Source organism: Triturus cristatus, chromosome 1_2 (assembly GCF_964204655.1).
Source record: "Triturus cristatus chromosome 1_2, aTriCri1.1, whole genome shotgun sequence".
Taxonomy (NCBI): Eukaryota; Metazoa; Chordata; class Amphibia; order Caudata; family Salamandridae; genus Triturus; species Triturus cristatus.
In genome coordinates this window covers 1183798912-1183814772 of record NC_140580.1, presented here as the reverse complement: position 1 = coordinate 1183814772, position 15861 = coordinate 1183798912, and the positions used below count along the sequence as shown (strand labels likewise).

General features: G+C 46.7%; 1 protein-coding gene across 13 annotated transcripts in view; it reads right to left on the bottom strand.

Annotated features, from left to right (window-relative positions):
• DNM1 (dynamin 1) overlaps window positions 1–15861 on the bottom strand; it is a 796474-nt gene that overhangs the window by 535282 nt on the left and 245331 nt on the right. For all 13 annotated transcript variants that reach the window (XM_085614099.1, XM_085614096.1, XM_085614097.1 and 10 more), the window contains exons 3-5: window positions 3356–3505; window positions 2713–2916; window positions 1564–1662 (exon numbers count right to left, since the gene is read on the bottom strand). In XM_085614099.1, the coding sequence (XP_085470225.1) occupies window positions 1564–1662; window positions 2713–2916; window positions 3356–3505 (453 nt within the window). The remainder of the gene's footprint in view (window positions 1–1563; window positions 1663–2712; window positions 2917–3355; window positions 3506–15861) is intronic.

Genomic DNA, 15861 nt, shown 5'->3' with positions numbered 1-15861 from the left:
TGTACAGGGAACCGGACGAAAGAAGTGGCTGATCTAACAGGGCGTGAGGGATGGTGGTGGTTCGCGATTTCTTAAAGCAGCCGGATCCATTTTTCAAGTCTTTCGTGCTGCAGCCTACCAGATGAGGGTCTGCGTTTCCTTTAGAAAGGTTTTTGAAAACGTTTTCTTGCCACTACTTTAACTACAGTGAACCTTAGAATATCTTACATGCTGTCAGAAATAGCGTGTTTGCCGTATGAAATGGGCTTTATTATGTATACATATTTGTAAAAAGTGCTTCCGAGTCCCACGTGTAGGAGGGACAGTTCTGTGCTTATGACTAATAAAGAAGATCCCATGGAGGATAATCATTCGTTTCACCTGAAAAGAGGAATGATTTTAGAGCAGATACCCTAAGTGCTGAGCTGGATAGTATCACCTGCATATAAACATACCACTCAAACTAGCATGTCCAATAGTTCTCCTCCCTCTAAACCCCCCCCTCCTTTCCCCCTACATTACCTTCCTTGGTATAGACTATCCCTAGTCCCCCTCCTACTTCAAGTACAGGATCTCCAGGCCCCCTACGGGCCCTCCAGCTCCCTCCGCACAGAGGTTGGGCTTCCACGACTCACCTTACTCCACCTCGAGGGATGATGTCCCCACATTCTTATTGGTATCTTTGGCTCTCTGCGGCTCAGCTTCTCACATAATGAAGAAGTCTGAAAGTTGGCCCAGGATGATATGAATGTGTTTATTTATTTTAGATGCTGGCCTTTGGTTTTCACCATTGTTTACATACACTTTCACATAAGGGGTTTGAGAGGCTTAGCACTCAATAAGGGAGCTGCTTGAGGTCTGTGGACACCCTGCAGTGGAGTAGGATTTCGCGGATTGCTGAGGCCTTCTATGTCAGTCCCCGTGGCCCTCCCATATTCAGGGCATCTTAAGGTTTCTTTCTGTCCCTCACTGGTCATTACATAAATGAGGCCATCAGGAGAGATTATTAGAATAATGCTTTGCAGTACTGACAGTTAACTAATCAATCTCAAAACAGACTGCATGACTTACTGTCTTCTATGCCAGGCTGCAGAGCTCAGTAAAGCTTTATCTAAATGGGACAGAACTGATGGTCATGGAGTCAGTAAGTCAAAGAAGAGGGTGAGAAGGGGCCACGGGTGTTTGAGCCCCTATTGGATAACAACTGTGAAATACCACTCAAAAGGAACTAGAGCAGCTTTAAAACACTGGAGTGCCTGAAGGGTTAACAAAATACAGACTACACTAGAAATTGAAACATCTTCTGACATGAAAGCGAAATGAAGAGGGTAAAGTAAACTGCACTCCCCCCTCTTCATCACCCCATCCTCTCAACAAATGCCAGGAGACGCATGCACCAATGCTTTCTTCGTTTGAGGAAGATTAGTTCTTGAGGAAGACATCATCAAGAACACATCTCTTTGATGCTCCCCTGCTGCTCCCCAAGAATGATATGCTATGCCTTAGTAAGAGGCCACTGTGGAGACGTGGGGCGTGAGCAAGGTAGAGTATAAGATGAGACCGCCGCAGAGCAGGGGTTTGTACCTCGTCGAAGGGGCAGCAGCTTGTTTTCCAGAACATCTCTGGCATCTGTTCCTTCATCCATCAGATCCAGCTTGGTGATGACCCCAATGGTGCGCTGGCCTGTGAACAGAAAAGCAGGAACAATCAGTATTGGCCACGGTCTTAAAAATTCCCCCAAAATGCTGTTGGTGACGGCCTCTGCTGGAGACCTGATCTGAACCATCTCCAAAGTATACACACAGAGACAGACACACACCTTGAAGGCCCACAGCCATCAAACCTATTTGCACAAGGAATCAGCCGTTGGAGGCCAGAAAACTGGGAAAAAACAGCAGGCACTTGCACAAGACTGTCAAATAAAACACGTGAACAAGGTGTACTAGCCCCATCTCTCTAGGGCACTTGAGCACAATCATCATTCATTGGCTTTTGTGTCACATCCAACCTGCTCTGGGCATTTATCTGCAGCTGGGAATGCAGGGGGTGTAGTCTTTTAGTTGCAATGGACAGTGACTGGTAGTAGCCAGCAACATTTAACTTTTGTTTTAGCAACGATAGGTAGAAGTAGCTCAGTATAGCCATAATAACGATGCCCTTTTCATACAGCAATACGATTTCACCCAACTAATACTTCACCAGTAAGGAATTAAAGCAGCCGAGGTCAAGAGCCACAAGCTGCCAGGACTGCGAACCATTCTCAAGAGAAGTCAAACATCAGCGCCCTACATGTTGCTGCCAAACCGTGTGGCAAGGATGAAACCCCCTCTCTCAAGGATGGTGCAGGTTTGAATGCTGCAGCTGAACCTGCCAGTCCTGTCGATTCTCTTCTAGAGGATGGTGCAGGAGTAATAAAGTTGAAGCCCTGGGAGGGTGCCCTCTTCCCAGTCCCCCAGTGGCAAAGACTGTTCTAATGCCAATGTTTAGAACGCTGAGCAAGTGTGCCTCCACATCCCACATCACACAAACTCCGCTTTAAAAGGGAGGTATAAAGTTGGGGGAGGTGGACGCTTCTTAGTCTGACGTCAAACCTTATTTTAATAGCAAGGCATGCATGGGAGGGGTCTGCAGCACAGACTACTCCCTCCAACCCCAAGGTTTGCAGTACAGAAGCGGTTCCCAGTACCATGGTACATACACAGTCTCGAAGGAGCAGGTTTCCCCTCTACTTACCCTGGGGATCCACCTCTTTGGAGATCTTCAAGGCATCGGAGTTGGCCAGATCAGAGTTCGCCGGGGAGACGGCGAGAATCAGAGCATTATCTTTGGTCACAAACTGCATGAGCATGTCCCGGATCTGGAACTCAATGTCGACTGGTTGGTCACCGACGGGGACCTTGGTCATGCCAGGGAGGTCCACCAGAGTGAGGTTCAGCACTGGGGATGACAAGAAGTTTCATTAAGCATTTCAATGACACAGTCAGTTAGGACATTTGCAGTGTGCATTATAGAGCCGAAGCGGCCTGGGCATTTCATAAGCGGAAGTAACTTCTCAGAACAACTTTTCCCCACAGCCTCCCAGATCAGCACTGTGGAGCCCTCAAAGTCTAATATGAATCTTCCATCATATCTGTAGGGTCCTTACTGTGCACATCACAGTTCAGAAAGTAAGGTCTGGTCATGTTCTGCTTAACCTCCTGAAACATAGCTTGCAACCTGCGCTTGCAACAAATGGATTCCGAATCCGCCAAAGGGATGACTGCGCTACGGAAACTACCCATGAACAGCAGCTTCAGTCGCAGAGAAGTGAACGAGGTTCTGAAATGATGGCTTCGCCTCTCCTAACCATGCCAGCACCCACACAACAAATGCTCACCATTGGGAGAATAAACTCGCAAGTTGATGGGGACAGGCGAAATTCCTTTGTTGGAACCAGTAACCCGATCCGTTTCTGCCTCGATTTCCTGGCGAATTTCATCAAAATCCGTGAATTTCTTCCCCTTGCAATGGAGGAACTCGCCATATTCTAGTTAAGAATAAAAAGAAGTCACTGAAAATGTACATCGCTAGTGGAAATTGCTTTAGGATGCCAGCAGCATTGACAACAAAACAGAATCAGATCAGAATCTTAAGCCATGTGCTTAACCCAGGGGAGCAGAACTAAGCTGGGACCAGAGATAATCAAGAGGATAATCAAGGCATGTGTGCACTGTAACCAGAGGAAGCTCCCACCCTGATACCAGGGCACAAGGAAGGAAGATCGAGATGTATTGTAGCTAAGAGAAGGCTCCACCGTGGAGATCATGGGGAGTCAAGACATCAGAATCAAGGTGTGTGGTAAGAGGGCAGTTCCTACTGTGGAGATCGGGGCGAGTCGGGGCTTCAAGGGCTGTGAACACAATACCTGGGGGACGGCCCCACCAGGGAGATCGGGGAGAGTCAGGGCTTCAAGGGCGGTGAGCGCAGCAACCAAGGGAAGCGCCCACCAGGGACAGTCAGGGCTTCAAGGGCTGCGAGAGCAGCAACCAAGGGAAGTGCCCACCAGGGACAGTCAGGGCTTCAAGGGCTGCGAGAGCAGCAACCAAGGGAAGCGCCCACCAGGGAGATCGGGGAGAGTCAGGGCTTGAAGGGGTGTAAGCGCAGCAACCTCCTCTCACCGACCCAAATTCCACAACTTACATTGACAGCATAGTGCCATGCCCAACTATGGAGCTATCCAAGCCCTTAAAGATAGGCATGCCACAAAAGCAGAAGTGAACCTGGCAACTGCCACCCCCTCAAACTAGTGACTTAAACATGGACACTACCCCTTACACCCAAAATATGTAGGACAACAACCACTAACCACACTCCCTAGACAACCAAGAACCAAGGCATTCAGAGAGCAATAACCTTTGCCTGAGTTCTACAGAAGACAAGGTATTTCCCTGACCTTAGAAGGCTTGAGGCACAAAACAAAACGTTTCTTTACCTTTGGGTACAATATTTCTGGTGGACACAAAATCTTTTCCGCAGATTTGTCACCTTATAAATACTACTTCTGAACTTCAGACTTGTCAAGAACGCTTTCTCCAACACTGACTGCCAACTGCAGCCAGGTGACACCGTGTAGCACTAGCCCCGGCTCTGCCTTCGAATGTGGGATCACTGGGGTATATTAGGCACCAGTCAATGAGCTGGAATCAGTTACTGATAGTCTTCCACGCCCCATCGAGTTATGTGAAGCCTGTGAAAGCCACAAAAATACAGCACCCAACTTGTGTGCATCCCTTGGAATCTTATAATGGCACTAGCTTATCAGGGAAGAAGGAGGGCGATGAGGAATATGCAGAAATATTATGTATCCACTAGAAATATGGTCACCAAAGTAAGTGTGATTTTCTTCTGTTGGTTACATCTTCACATTCAGAATAAGTCCCAAAACAGCACCTCCTGGGAGGAGGGATTGAGTAGAGATGGTTAACCAAGGAAGTCATGCCTCACAACTTGGGCGAAGTACCATCACGGCATGCCTGAGATGCGACACAGTAGTGCTTGGCAAATGTATGCAAGGACAACCACACAGCTGCCCAACAGATGCTTGCAACCAGATGTCTCTAGAATCACTATGGAACTGGGAGAATGAGCACAAATGCCCTCCCTCCGGAGGGAGTTTTCTTGGACAGGAAATAGCAGATGTTTATTCGAAGGATGGCTTAGCACAAAACAGTGTGTTTAGTGACCACAATGTCCTATAAAACACTGTAATCAACTCTATCCTATTTCTGGTGAGCCCTGGATCCAGCCTATGCAGACGTTCCTGCTCTTTGGTAGGATGCAGAGGAGGAGCAAAGACAGATGGAAGTGTAATAGTCTCGGACATGTGAAATGCAGAAACCATATTGGGTAAAAAGAATAGGCAGGTGCAAAGACCCAGCCTATTAGGGTAGAAAACTCTGAAGAGTGGATGAATTAACAGGGTCTCGAGTTCTCCGACCGTGCAAGTATTAAAAATCTGTTTCTAGAGAGCAGAGTCAAACCAGGCAAATGTGTATCTGGCCCAAAGCTGTCCATCAGATCGATGTCCAAGATCAACTTCGCCAAGTCTGGGGAGATCCGAATCAGCATTGTTCAATCCTCCCTCATCTTCTGTAGGATTTTTAACACAAGCACGGAAGAACGGAAATGCGTATATCAGACCGCGAGACCGGTTGAACCTGAAGGCATTCCCCAGAGAAACATTCAGAGAGAAATGAATGAAAAAAAATTAGGACATCTGTTCTGGGCCATGGCAAAAGAGATCTATGAATGGAAAATGGCACAACCTCCTGCCCATATCTAAAGATGCTTGGTGGTGTCATGTCAGTCCAAACAAGAGGATCTCAAATTGACAGTGTTGGGACCCCACATTAAAGTATGCATCCTGGAGATCCAGGGACACCAACCAATGCAGGCCAAGAACACCTGGCTCAGGGACAGAGTCTTCAAATTGGCCCGCAGGATGAATCGGTTAAGAAGGCGGAGATCCAGAATAGCTTCAGGCATCTGTCCTTCTTGGCGACTCACTGGAAAATGGCGATATAGTGTTGTGGAAAAGAGGTAGAGGAGTGGGGGGGGGGGGGGAAATCAAAGGGCTTTTGGGGCAGTAGAGCCCGGATAGGATGGTGCGGACTAGATCTGCTGCTGTGGACTCATCCTAGATACATCCCTGCCTTGAAAGAAGCGAAAACTGTGGCATCTGGATGGGCTGACAAGGCTGCCATTCTTGGGACTGCACAACCCTGCAATAACCCCAGAGCCCTCCACACTGTTGGTGAGACTGTCAAGCAGGGGGGCCAGGCCTGAGGTGCGAACATAGCCCTGTAGTTCTTGAAATGTTCCAAAAAAGGAGCCGGATCTCTGCTGTCCATCAAATGGCATGTTCACGATTGTAGCATGGACAGTTCCTGAAAATCCAATGCAACACCTCCAAGCGTGTCAAAGTAGCGTGACGGCGGTTACCAGAGATCATGTGACAGTATTTGCGGAGTCAAAGCCACACTTCAGGATGTATTGTTGGTGCATACAGGCTATCACTCGCCAGGTCAAAGAATCGCTGCTTCAAATATTGCAACATTGCGGTACACCGACAAGATTACGTTCCCAAGTGCCATGGCCATATCAGCCTAAAATACAGGTGGCATTAGCCATGCAGCGAGCCAAGCTAACAGAGGCGAAAATGTGCACCCCAAGGTGTCGAGCTTTTTGGATTCCCTGTCCAAGATAGCTTAAGGGAAGGTGTTTGGATTAGGTTTTGATGACGTCTGAACCACCAGACACTTTGTTCACTGATAGGAGGAGAAAATATATGGATTAACTGGAGCAGACCTATAGCATCTGGCGATTTGCCTGTGGGCTGCTGGGCCCGAAAAGTATTTCTCATGCGCAGCCATTATAGGATCTAGGAGTTACTCAATAGCACCAAAAGCCGAACAAACCCTTAGTAGACTGAAGGATCCTTCTACAAGAAACAAACCATTGACTGATTCGGTCTTAAGAAAAAACAGCCGCTTGTAGATCTGTTCACGTCTTTACGAGGCCCTGTTGCCTTGGTAGAGACTCCACGGCTGACACCTACGTGGACCAAGCCTCCTTAAGGAACTCTTTGGCAGAGCATGATTTTTCAGTTTTTTCTTTTCACCACTTTGTCGGGGGCAGGTGTGCTAATCTCTTCATAAGCAACCCTCCCTCTTCTCCAGAGCAAAGATCACAAAAGGCCCTGTGTGATACACAGGGTCCGAAGGCTCGGTAACAACAGTACCACTCACCCTCAGGCCTTGATTGGGTCTTCGTGATGTGGGCTCCCTTAAAGGAATCCCGTCTGTTTGTTTCTGCATACTATCTTGCTATGTTACCTGCACTCTCTTTAATTCTTCCTTTGAAATGTTTGTGAGATATTTCTGTTGGTTTTTTGCTAATGGTGACTTTTTAAAATTCAAATTGGTGTCTTTAAAAAAAAAAAAAAACATAAAACATGGGCCAGTATAGCTTGCAGATTGGCTGCCAAATTAAAAACAAAATGCATTTTCATAGAAAAAACATTTATTACATTTCTGTTACAAAATGAGCTCCAGAAGCCCACGTTGGACAGGACTTCTAAGGGCAGTTACTCCAATGAAGAGCCCTTGAAGGGGAACCCCAATCTGAACCTAACAAGATCTAAGAAGCGTGGAGTGACAATCCGCAGAGCAGCTCGCAGCCTTCAATCAACGAAAATACCAGCATATCTGCCCATGAGGTTGCTTACCCCTCGCTGACCTCACATGAACGTTTATTCTGAAATTTCGAATTCAAAAGCTGTCCCTCGTCCAGGTACAAACTCTTTCCAACCATAGAAAAGATCATAAAAAGGTCATAACATTTCCTAAGAGGGTCATCTCTCCAGCTCTCCTGAATTGAACATGTTTAAGCACCTTCCTCCTGTAATGAAGACTAAAGGTACAAATGAAAAAAGACCTACTCACTGATGATGAAGAACAGAAGAGCGCCCTTTCAGGGCAAGGAGAGGCCCCCCTTTCACATCAATGATTTTAGAACAATTCTCCAACGTGCCAACCTCCTAGCAGAAGCGAACAATGCTATGTATGGAGAGTCAAGAGGCTGTGCCTGATGATGATGTGTTTGGAAAAAAATCAGCAAAATCCAATAAAAGTGGGAAGCCCCCGAGTAGGACAAGCTTTCACTGGCAGAGTTACCAGCAAGCAAAACATTTAATAAACAAGGTACCAATCCTGGAACATTATGAGCAGACGCACCAAAAACAAATCTTCTAAAATATAGATTTGGAATTTTATTTGAGGGGGCCACACACAGTAGATTTTCCAAATCCACAAAGGCAACTTATGCCTTGGCAGAAAAAGGAAAATGAACAGTTATCCCCACCGCTTCAAGAGTTGTGCCTAGAGGAACAAAGAGGGGCTTAGAATACAGTGGGCCTGTGAGGGAATCTCTCGCTCCTGCAGGGTAAAGAGAAGGGCCTCCCTCAGGGAGTCCAGGAAGAGCACACACAAACATTGGAATTTTATAACAATGAGCATTTATGGGCTATTTTATGGACATCCTGTGAATAAGAATGAAAGTTGTAATAATGATTAACTCGGTAATAATGCATTTTATTAAAGTGAATCAAATATAGATATTCTTTAGCACACACGCATACCCGGTAAGTCTAAAAATCCCTTTTTAGGTCGAGCCCGGGCAGGGCATGCACTGTGTACGAGGCATGCTGTATGCAGGTAGGGACTTGAAGCTCCGCCCATATTTTTCATTGGCTTGTGTCATTATCCACAGCAAACTGTGGCTGTTCATTGTTCAAAGGGCTTAGTAGTCCCTCCTTAGTACCGCCTTGTCTCATTTTGTAACCTCCCATGGCGACACCCCGTCAGATTTGTTGTTGCTCGGTAGGCTTTATTTACAGCCTCCGAGCACTATTTTCTCAAACAGCGTTGTCCTGCCTGCTGTTGTAGGCAGGACACGCTCTCTCCTAACGCTTTTGAAAAAAATGTTTAGCATGAACGCATTTGCAATGCAATAGGTCTCGCATTTGCAAGAGCATTAGCTATTGGCATTGTAAATGATAATACCTTTTATTTATCGGTTTTAAAAACAACACGTAAATAAAAGGCATTGTCATTTACAATGCCAATAGCTCAAACTCTCGTAAATGCGCGACCTATTGCATTGCAAATGCGTGTTACATTATTGCATCATATTGTTACAACTAAGTGTGTTTCCGGATCATGGCACTTACCTGCAGACCAGAAGATCCCCAGGTAAGAGTCACGACATGTAACAGACCAGAGGGTCCCTAGGTAAGAGTCACGACATGTAACAGACCAGAGGGTCCCTAGGTAAGAGTCACGACATGTAACAGACCTGCAGACCAGAGGTTCCCCAGGTAGGAGTCACGACATGTAACAGACTAGAGGGTTCCAGGTAAGAGTCACAACATGTAACAGACCTGCAGACCAGTGGGTCTCCAGGTAGGACTCACGACATGCAACAGACCTGCAGACCAGAGGGTCCCCAGGTAGGAGTCACGACATGTAACAGACCAGAGGGTCCCTAGGTAAGCGTCATGACATGTAACAGACCTGCAGACCAGAGGGTCCCTAGGTAAGAGTCACAACATATAACAGACCTGCAGACCAGAGGTTCCCAGGTAGGAGTCACGACATGTAACAGACCAGAGGGCCCCTAGGTAAGAGTCACGACATGTAACAGACCTGCAGACCAGTGGGTCCCCATATAGGAGTCACGACATGTAACAGACCAGAGGGTCCCTAGGTAAGAGTCACGACATGCAACAGACCTGCAGACCAGAGGGTCCCAGGTAAGAGTCACAACATGTAACAGACCAGCGGGTCCCAGGTACGAGTCACGACATGTACGAGACCTGCAGACCAGAAGAACCCCAGGTAAGAGTCACAACATGCAACAGACCAGCGGGTCCCAGGAAAGAGTCACAACATGTAACAGACCAGAGGATCCCTAGGTAAGAGTCACGACATGTAACAGACCTGCAGACCAGTGGGTCCCCATATAGGATTCACGAAATGTAACAGACCAGAGGGTCCCAGGTAAGAGTCACAACATGTAACAGACCAGCGGGTCCCAGGTAAGAGTCACGACATGTAACAGACCTGCAGACCAGTGGGTCCCCATATAGGATTCACGAAATGTAACAGACCAGAGGGTCCCAGGTAAGAGTCACGACATGTAACAGACCTGCAGACCAGAGAGTCCCCAGGTAAGTGTCACGACATATAACAGACCTGCAGACCAGAGAGTCCCCAGGTATGTGTCACGACATATAACAGACCTGCAGACCAGACAGTTTCCAGGTAGGCGTCAAGACATGTAACAGACCTGTAGACCAGAGGGTCCCCAGGTACATGTTACAACATGTAACAGACCTGCAGACCAGAGGGTCCCCTGGTAAGAGTCACATGTAACAAACCTGCACACCAGAGGGTCCCCAGGTAAGAGTCACAACATGTAACAGACCTGCAGACCAGAGGGCCCTCAGGTAAAGGTCACGGCATGTATCACACCCCCAAGAATCTGTTTATCGATTTATTCATGTACATTTTTCTCCTTAGTATTTCAATTAAGCAGGCGAGGGCCACTCACTCGGAACCAACTCCATGTTTGCAACTTGTGGCTAAGGACTGTGCCTTGATTGAACCATTCAGAAGCATTGGTTCTTGTGACGTGTTGAACCCATTAAAATGGAAACCAAAGCCAGGCACCAGGTCATGATGCAGAAAAGCTTTGCCTCTCAGCCGCAGGTACAGATAGCACCCCGCAGGAAGGGGAAAACATACCTTTCAGCTGAAGCGATGTAGAATGGACGACGTGGCAATCTTTCACACACAAAACAGTGTCTTGAAGAAAATAAAGCAAGAAAGCTCACATTTCTTTGGAGATGGATGTTTAGAGCTAGTGTGTGCTAATGCGAAGTGAACGTACTTACAACACAATTGAACACACAAACAGAATCCATACATTAAGGCCTTTAATGCATATTATTAACATTAACACCTACACAGAAGAGGGCTGCACATGACTGCAATGTTGCCCAAGTTTGGGCGAGTCTATTTGTTGCAGATCGCGCAGGGGGGGAGGAGACTGGTGACTCATGTGCGTAACGTGATTTGAGGCGACTGAAGTAGCGTTACTCACAAATTGAGCGTAAGGCGATTGCGATCCTATGGGGCTGTCAGCACTTCTACATCTATTTATATGGCCACCCATTCACTGTTACCACAGACCACAAGCCGTTATTTACCTTATTTCAAGGCGCTTCATCACGAACCCCCCCCTCCGCGGATCGAAAAATTGATCCTGCAACTGCAAGTATTCCAATTTGCTGTGGAATACTGGCCCGGCACCCGTAACCCAGACGATTTCTTAGCCTGGCATGCCACACCTCCCGAAGCAGCTGCCACTGAAGATTACGTGAGAATGATCATGGAAAGATCCAGACCCATTCCGATATCCTTGGAAGACGTTGTAGCAGCGACTCATTGTGATGACTGCCTACAGATCGCCATCAGAGCTGTCACCACGGGAGATTGGTGAATGCTACAAAACCCGACATCTCTCCGTACAGAGGTGGCCCAATGGATCCTGAAAGCCCTGTATCAAGTTCGCCAAGAACTGTCCGTGACCAACGATGGTGGTCTCCTTCGAGGCCCGCGACTCGTGTTGCCTGAAGATCTTGCACAGAAACTGCACTCCTAGCACATGGAGCCCACCAAGGGGTCATCAACTCCAAAAACTGGCTCTGAAGCAAAGTCTGGTTCCTGGGTCTGGACCAGAAGGTAGAAGTGGTTGTGAGGAACTGTCCCGTCTGCCTGGCCACCGGCCTACCAGATTGGCTATCGCCAGTCATCACCGAAGCATGCCCCAGTGTCCCATGGCAGAGAGTGGGAGCCGACTGCGGTAGCCTCCCCGGAGGAAGATACATGCTAGTTGTAGTGGGCGACTAGTCGCGCTACCCAGAGGTGGAGATAGTGACAATGTCTGCAGAGGAGGAAATCCCGAAGCTAGAGAAGCTCATAGCAACCCATGGACTGTTCGGAGAAATACGCACCACCAACGGACCTCCGTTTAACAGCTCCGAGCTGAAGGACTACCTAGCACCCCGCAACATCAAGCATCGCCGGATAACCCCTCGATGGCCTCAAGCCAATGGAGAGGTAGAGCGCCTGATGAGAACCCTTACTAAAACGATTCAGATTGCACTGGCAGAGAGTCGCAACATGGAGCAAGCATTATACCAGTTCTTAAGAGAATACCGGCTCACGTTCCACTGCACCACAGGCATATCCCGAAGCACGGATAATGTTACATACCCAGTAAGCATCTGTTCTTAGCATGTAGAGCTGTAGATTCCCACGCTTTGAATACTCCTGCTATCTAGTGTTGGGTCCGGATGTTTGCAAGTTATTTTTCTTCGAAGAAGTCTTTCCTAGTCACAAGGTAAGGTGACTCCTCCTTTCAGTGATAGTGCGACTCCATTGTTATATTGTTTTCCCACAAGAGGTTGAGAATGGAGTAAATAAGTGTTGTATAGAGATGTTCATGCATATGAATTTATAATTTAAGAACTGCAACAACTACAGGTACCCGGGGAGGCGGGTGGGCGCATGTGAATCTAAAGCTCTACATGCCAAAAACAGATGCTTACTGGGTAAGTAACATTATCCGTTCGAGGCATGTGTGCTATAGACACATGCTTTGCATAGACTATAAAGCAGTATACTCCCAAATCGGTGGCTAACCTGTAGATGTTGCGGTTGTTTGGAATAGTGTTTTCAGCACTGCTTGACCTACATTATTAGCCGGTTGACGTGCTAACAGATCTCCACAATAGTGTTTGGTAAATGTGTGTGGTAGACCACGTTGTGCCTTACATATATCAGCTAGAGGGATGTTGCCTAAAAATGCCACTGACGTCCCTATTTTGTGAGAGGAATGCGCTCTAGGGGGTATAGTTAAAGTTCTTTTAGCTTTAATATAGCAAGTTTGAATACATTTTACAATCCATCTGGCAATACTAGACTTTGAAATAGGACTGTCTTTGTGAGGTGGAGCAAATGCAACAAAAATGTTGTTTTGCAAAAATCTTTCGTTCTGTCTATGTAGTATAGTAAAGCTCTTTTAACATCAAGCGTCTGAAGAGCACATTCTACCACAGAATCAAGTTGAGGAAAGAAGACTGGCAACTCAACCGATTGGTTTATATGAAAAGCAGAAACTACCTTGGGAGGGAATTTTGGGTTGGTACTGAGAACTATCCTATCTTTATGTAGCTGAAAGAAAGGTTCTTCCAACGTCAATGCCTGTAGCTCTCCAACTCTCCTTAGTGATGTGATAGCAATGAGAATGCAACTTTCCACGGGAGGAACTGTAAAGGGCACTTGAGTAATGGTTCAAAAGGTGGACCCATGAGTCTTGTGAGAACGATGTTAAGATTCCATACAGGGTCAGGGGGAATCCTTGGAGGTATTACTCTTTTTAAGCCTTCCATGAAGGCCTTGATTACTGGGACTCTGAATAGTGACAAATGTTGTCTGTTTTGTAAGTACGCAGCTACTGCTGCAAACGAATAGACATGTAAGGGAGGCCTGATTGTTGCAAATGTAACAAGTAGCAAATAATGTTTTGTATAGAAGCAGCTAAAAGATTGATTTTGTTGTTATTGCAATATACAGCAAATCATCTCCATTTTGCTGGATAGCAAGCTCTGGTGGTAGGTCTTCTTGCTTCTTTTTAACTTTCATACAGTTTGGTGGAAGATTTAAATAAACTATGACTTCAGGAGCCAGATTGCTAAATTCAAATCTTCGGGATCTGGATGTCTGATTTCTCCATGGCTCTGTGTAAGGAGACTGGAGTTTAGGTGTAGTTTTTTAAGTGGAACTAGAGATCGTTCCAACAGAGTGTTGAACCATGGTTGACGAGCACATGTAGGAGCCACTAGAATTAGTGTTAGAGATGTTTACCTGAGTTTCCGAACCACCCATGGAATGATCAGGAGAGGCGGAAAAGCATAGGCAAATATTCCCAACCAGTTCATCCATAGGGCATTGCGCTTTGATAGCGGGTGCGGGTACCTGGAGCTGAAGTTTGGGCATTTCGCGTTTTCAGCTGTGGCAACTAGGTCCTTTTGCGGAAACCCCCACTGTTGGGGTGAAGTTCCCACTCGGCAATTTGATTTGTTTACTCCTGGGTGATTGTCTGCCGGAAGATAAATCTTGTGATGTATCGCCCACTTCAAAAATGGCTTGAGCGAGTGTCGACAGTTGGAGAGTGTGTGTCCCCCTTCCTTCTGTACATAATACATTGCTGTGATATTGTCCGTTCAGACTAGGAGAGTTTTGGCTAGGAGCGGAGTCTGAAAAGCTTTTAGTGCTAGAAAAACAGCTAAGAGCTCTATATAGTTTATGTGGGGAGTGCTGTGCTTGTTGCTCCATATGCCTTGTAATGTGTAATTTTTTGATGAGCCCCCCAACCTGTTAGAGATGCGTCTACTGTGAGCCCGATTTGTGGAACAGGATCGATGAAAGGCCGGCCTGCTTATAAGTTTTGTGGGTTCCACCACTGCAGAGAGCGATGAGTGCAGCCGTCTACCAACACTAGATCAGTCAATAGACCCTGTGATTAATTCCACTGACGTGCTAAGCATTCTTGTAGAGGGCACATGTGAAGCCTCGCATGGAGTACAATTGCGATGCAGCGCACCATCATCCCTAGTAACTGCATGAATACTCTGGCTGCTAATGCTTGGTTGGGGTGAAACTGTAGAATGGCAGTTTGAATATTGTGCATTCTGGCTATATTGGGAGAGGCTAGTACTTGGACTCTGTCTAGAGTAGCTCCCAGATAAGTCTGCATCTGTGATGGTTGCAGGTGTAATTTCTGTGCATTGATGGTGAAGCCCAGTCGATGAAGTAGATCTTTTGTGGTTTGTGTGTGCTGGAGACAGTAATGGTAAGTGCTTGCTTTGAGCCAGTCGTCCAGATAGGGGAAGATGTGCATTTGTTGTCTTCTGAGGTGAGCAGCAACTACTGCCAGGCATTTGGTAAAAAACCTTTGTGCTGTAGCTACTCCAAAGGGAAGTACCTTGAACTGATAGTGCTTGTTTGCTATCACAAATCGTAGGTATTTGCGATGAGCTGAATGAATTGAAACATGAAAATATGCGTCCTTTAAATGCAGAGTGGACATAAAAGTCTGCTCTTTGTAAAAGCGGGAGCACCTGTTGAATTGTGACCATGTGAAAAGTTTCTGATCGTATGTAGTGGTTTAGCACTCTGAGATCTAGAATAGGTCTTAAGGAACCGTCCTTTTTGGGGATGAGAAAGTACAGAGAGTAAACCCCCGAACCTTGGTACTGTAAGGGGGAACTGGCTCTATTGCTCCTTTTAGTAAGTGGGACTGGACCTCTTGTTTTAGCAAGTGGACATGTTCCAGAGATAAGTTGTGAGATTGTGGCGGAATGTTAGAGGGATTGGTGGTAAGCTCCAGGCAATAACCATGTTGGATAATTCCAAGAACTCATTTGTCTGAAGTTATAGACTACTAAATGCGGAGAAATTGGTGAAGTCTTACCCCAGACAGGTATGGTATAATCGGGGGAAGTGTGAGCAAGTCACTGTTTGTTGGGGGAAGGGGAGTTTCTAGGTGTGTTTCCTTTACCCCAACCCTTAAAACTGTTGCCTCTATAACCTCCTTGAAAAAACCCTCTGGAGGGAGAGGACTGGTTATTACCCTTGTAAGTGGAGGTATTCTGAGCTAGGGAAGTTGTTTTTGACCCTCCTCTGTAGAAAGAGCGATGAAAAGAACCTCTACTGG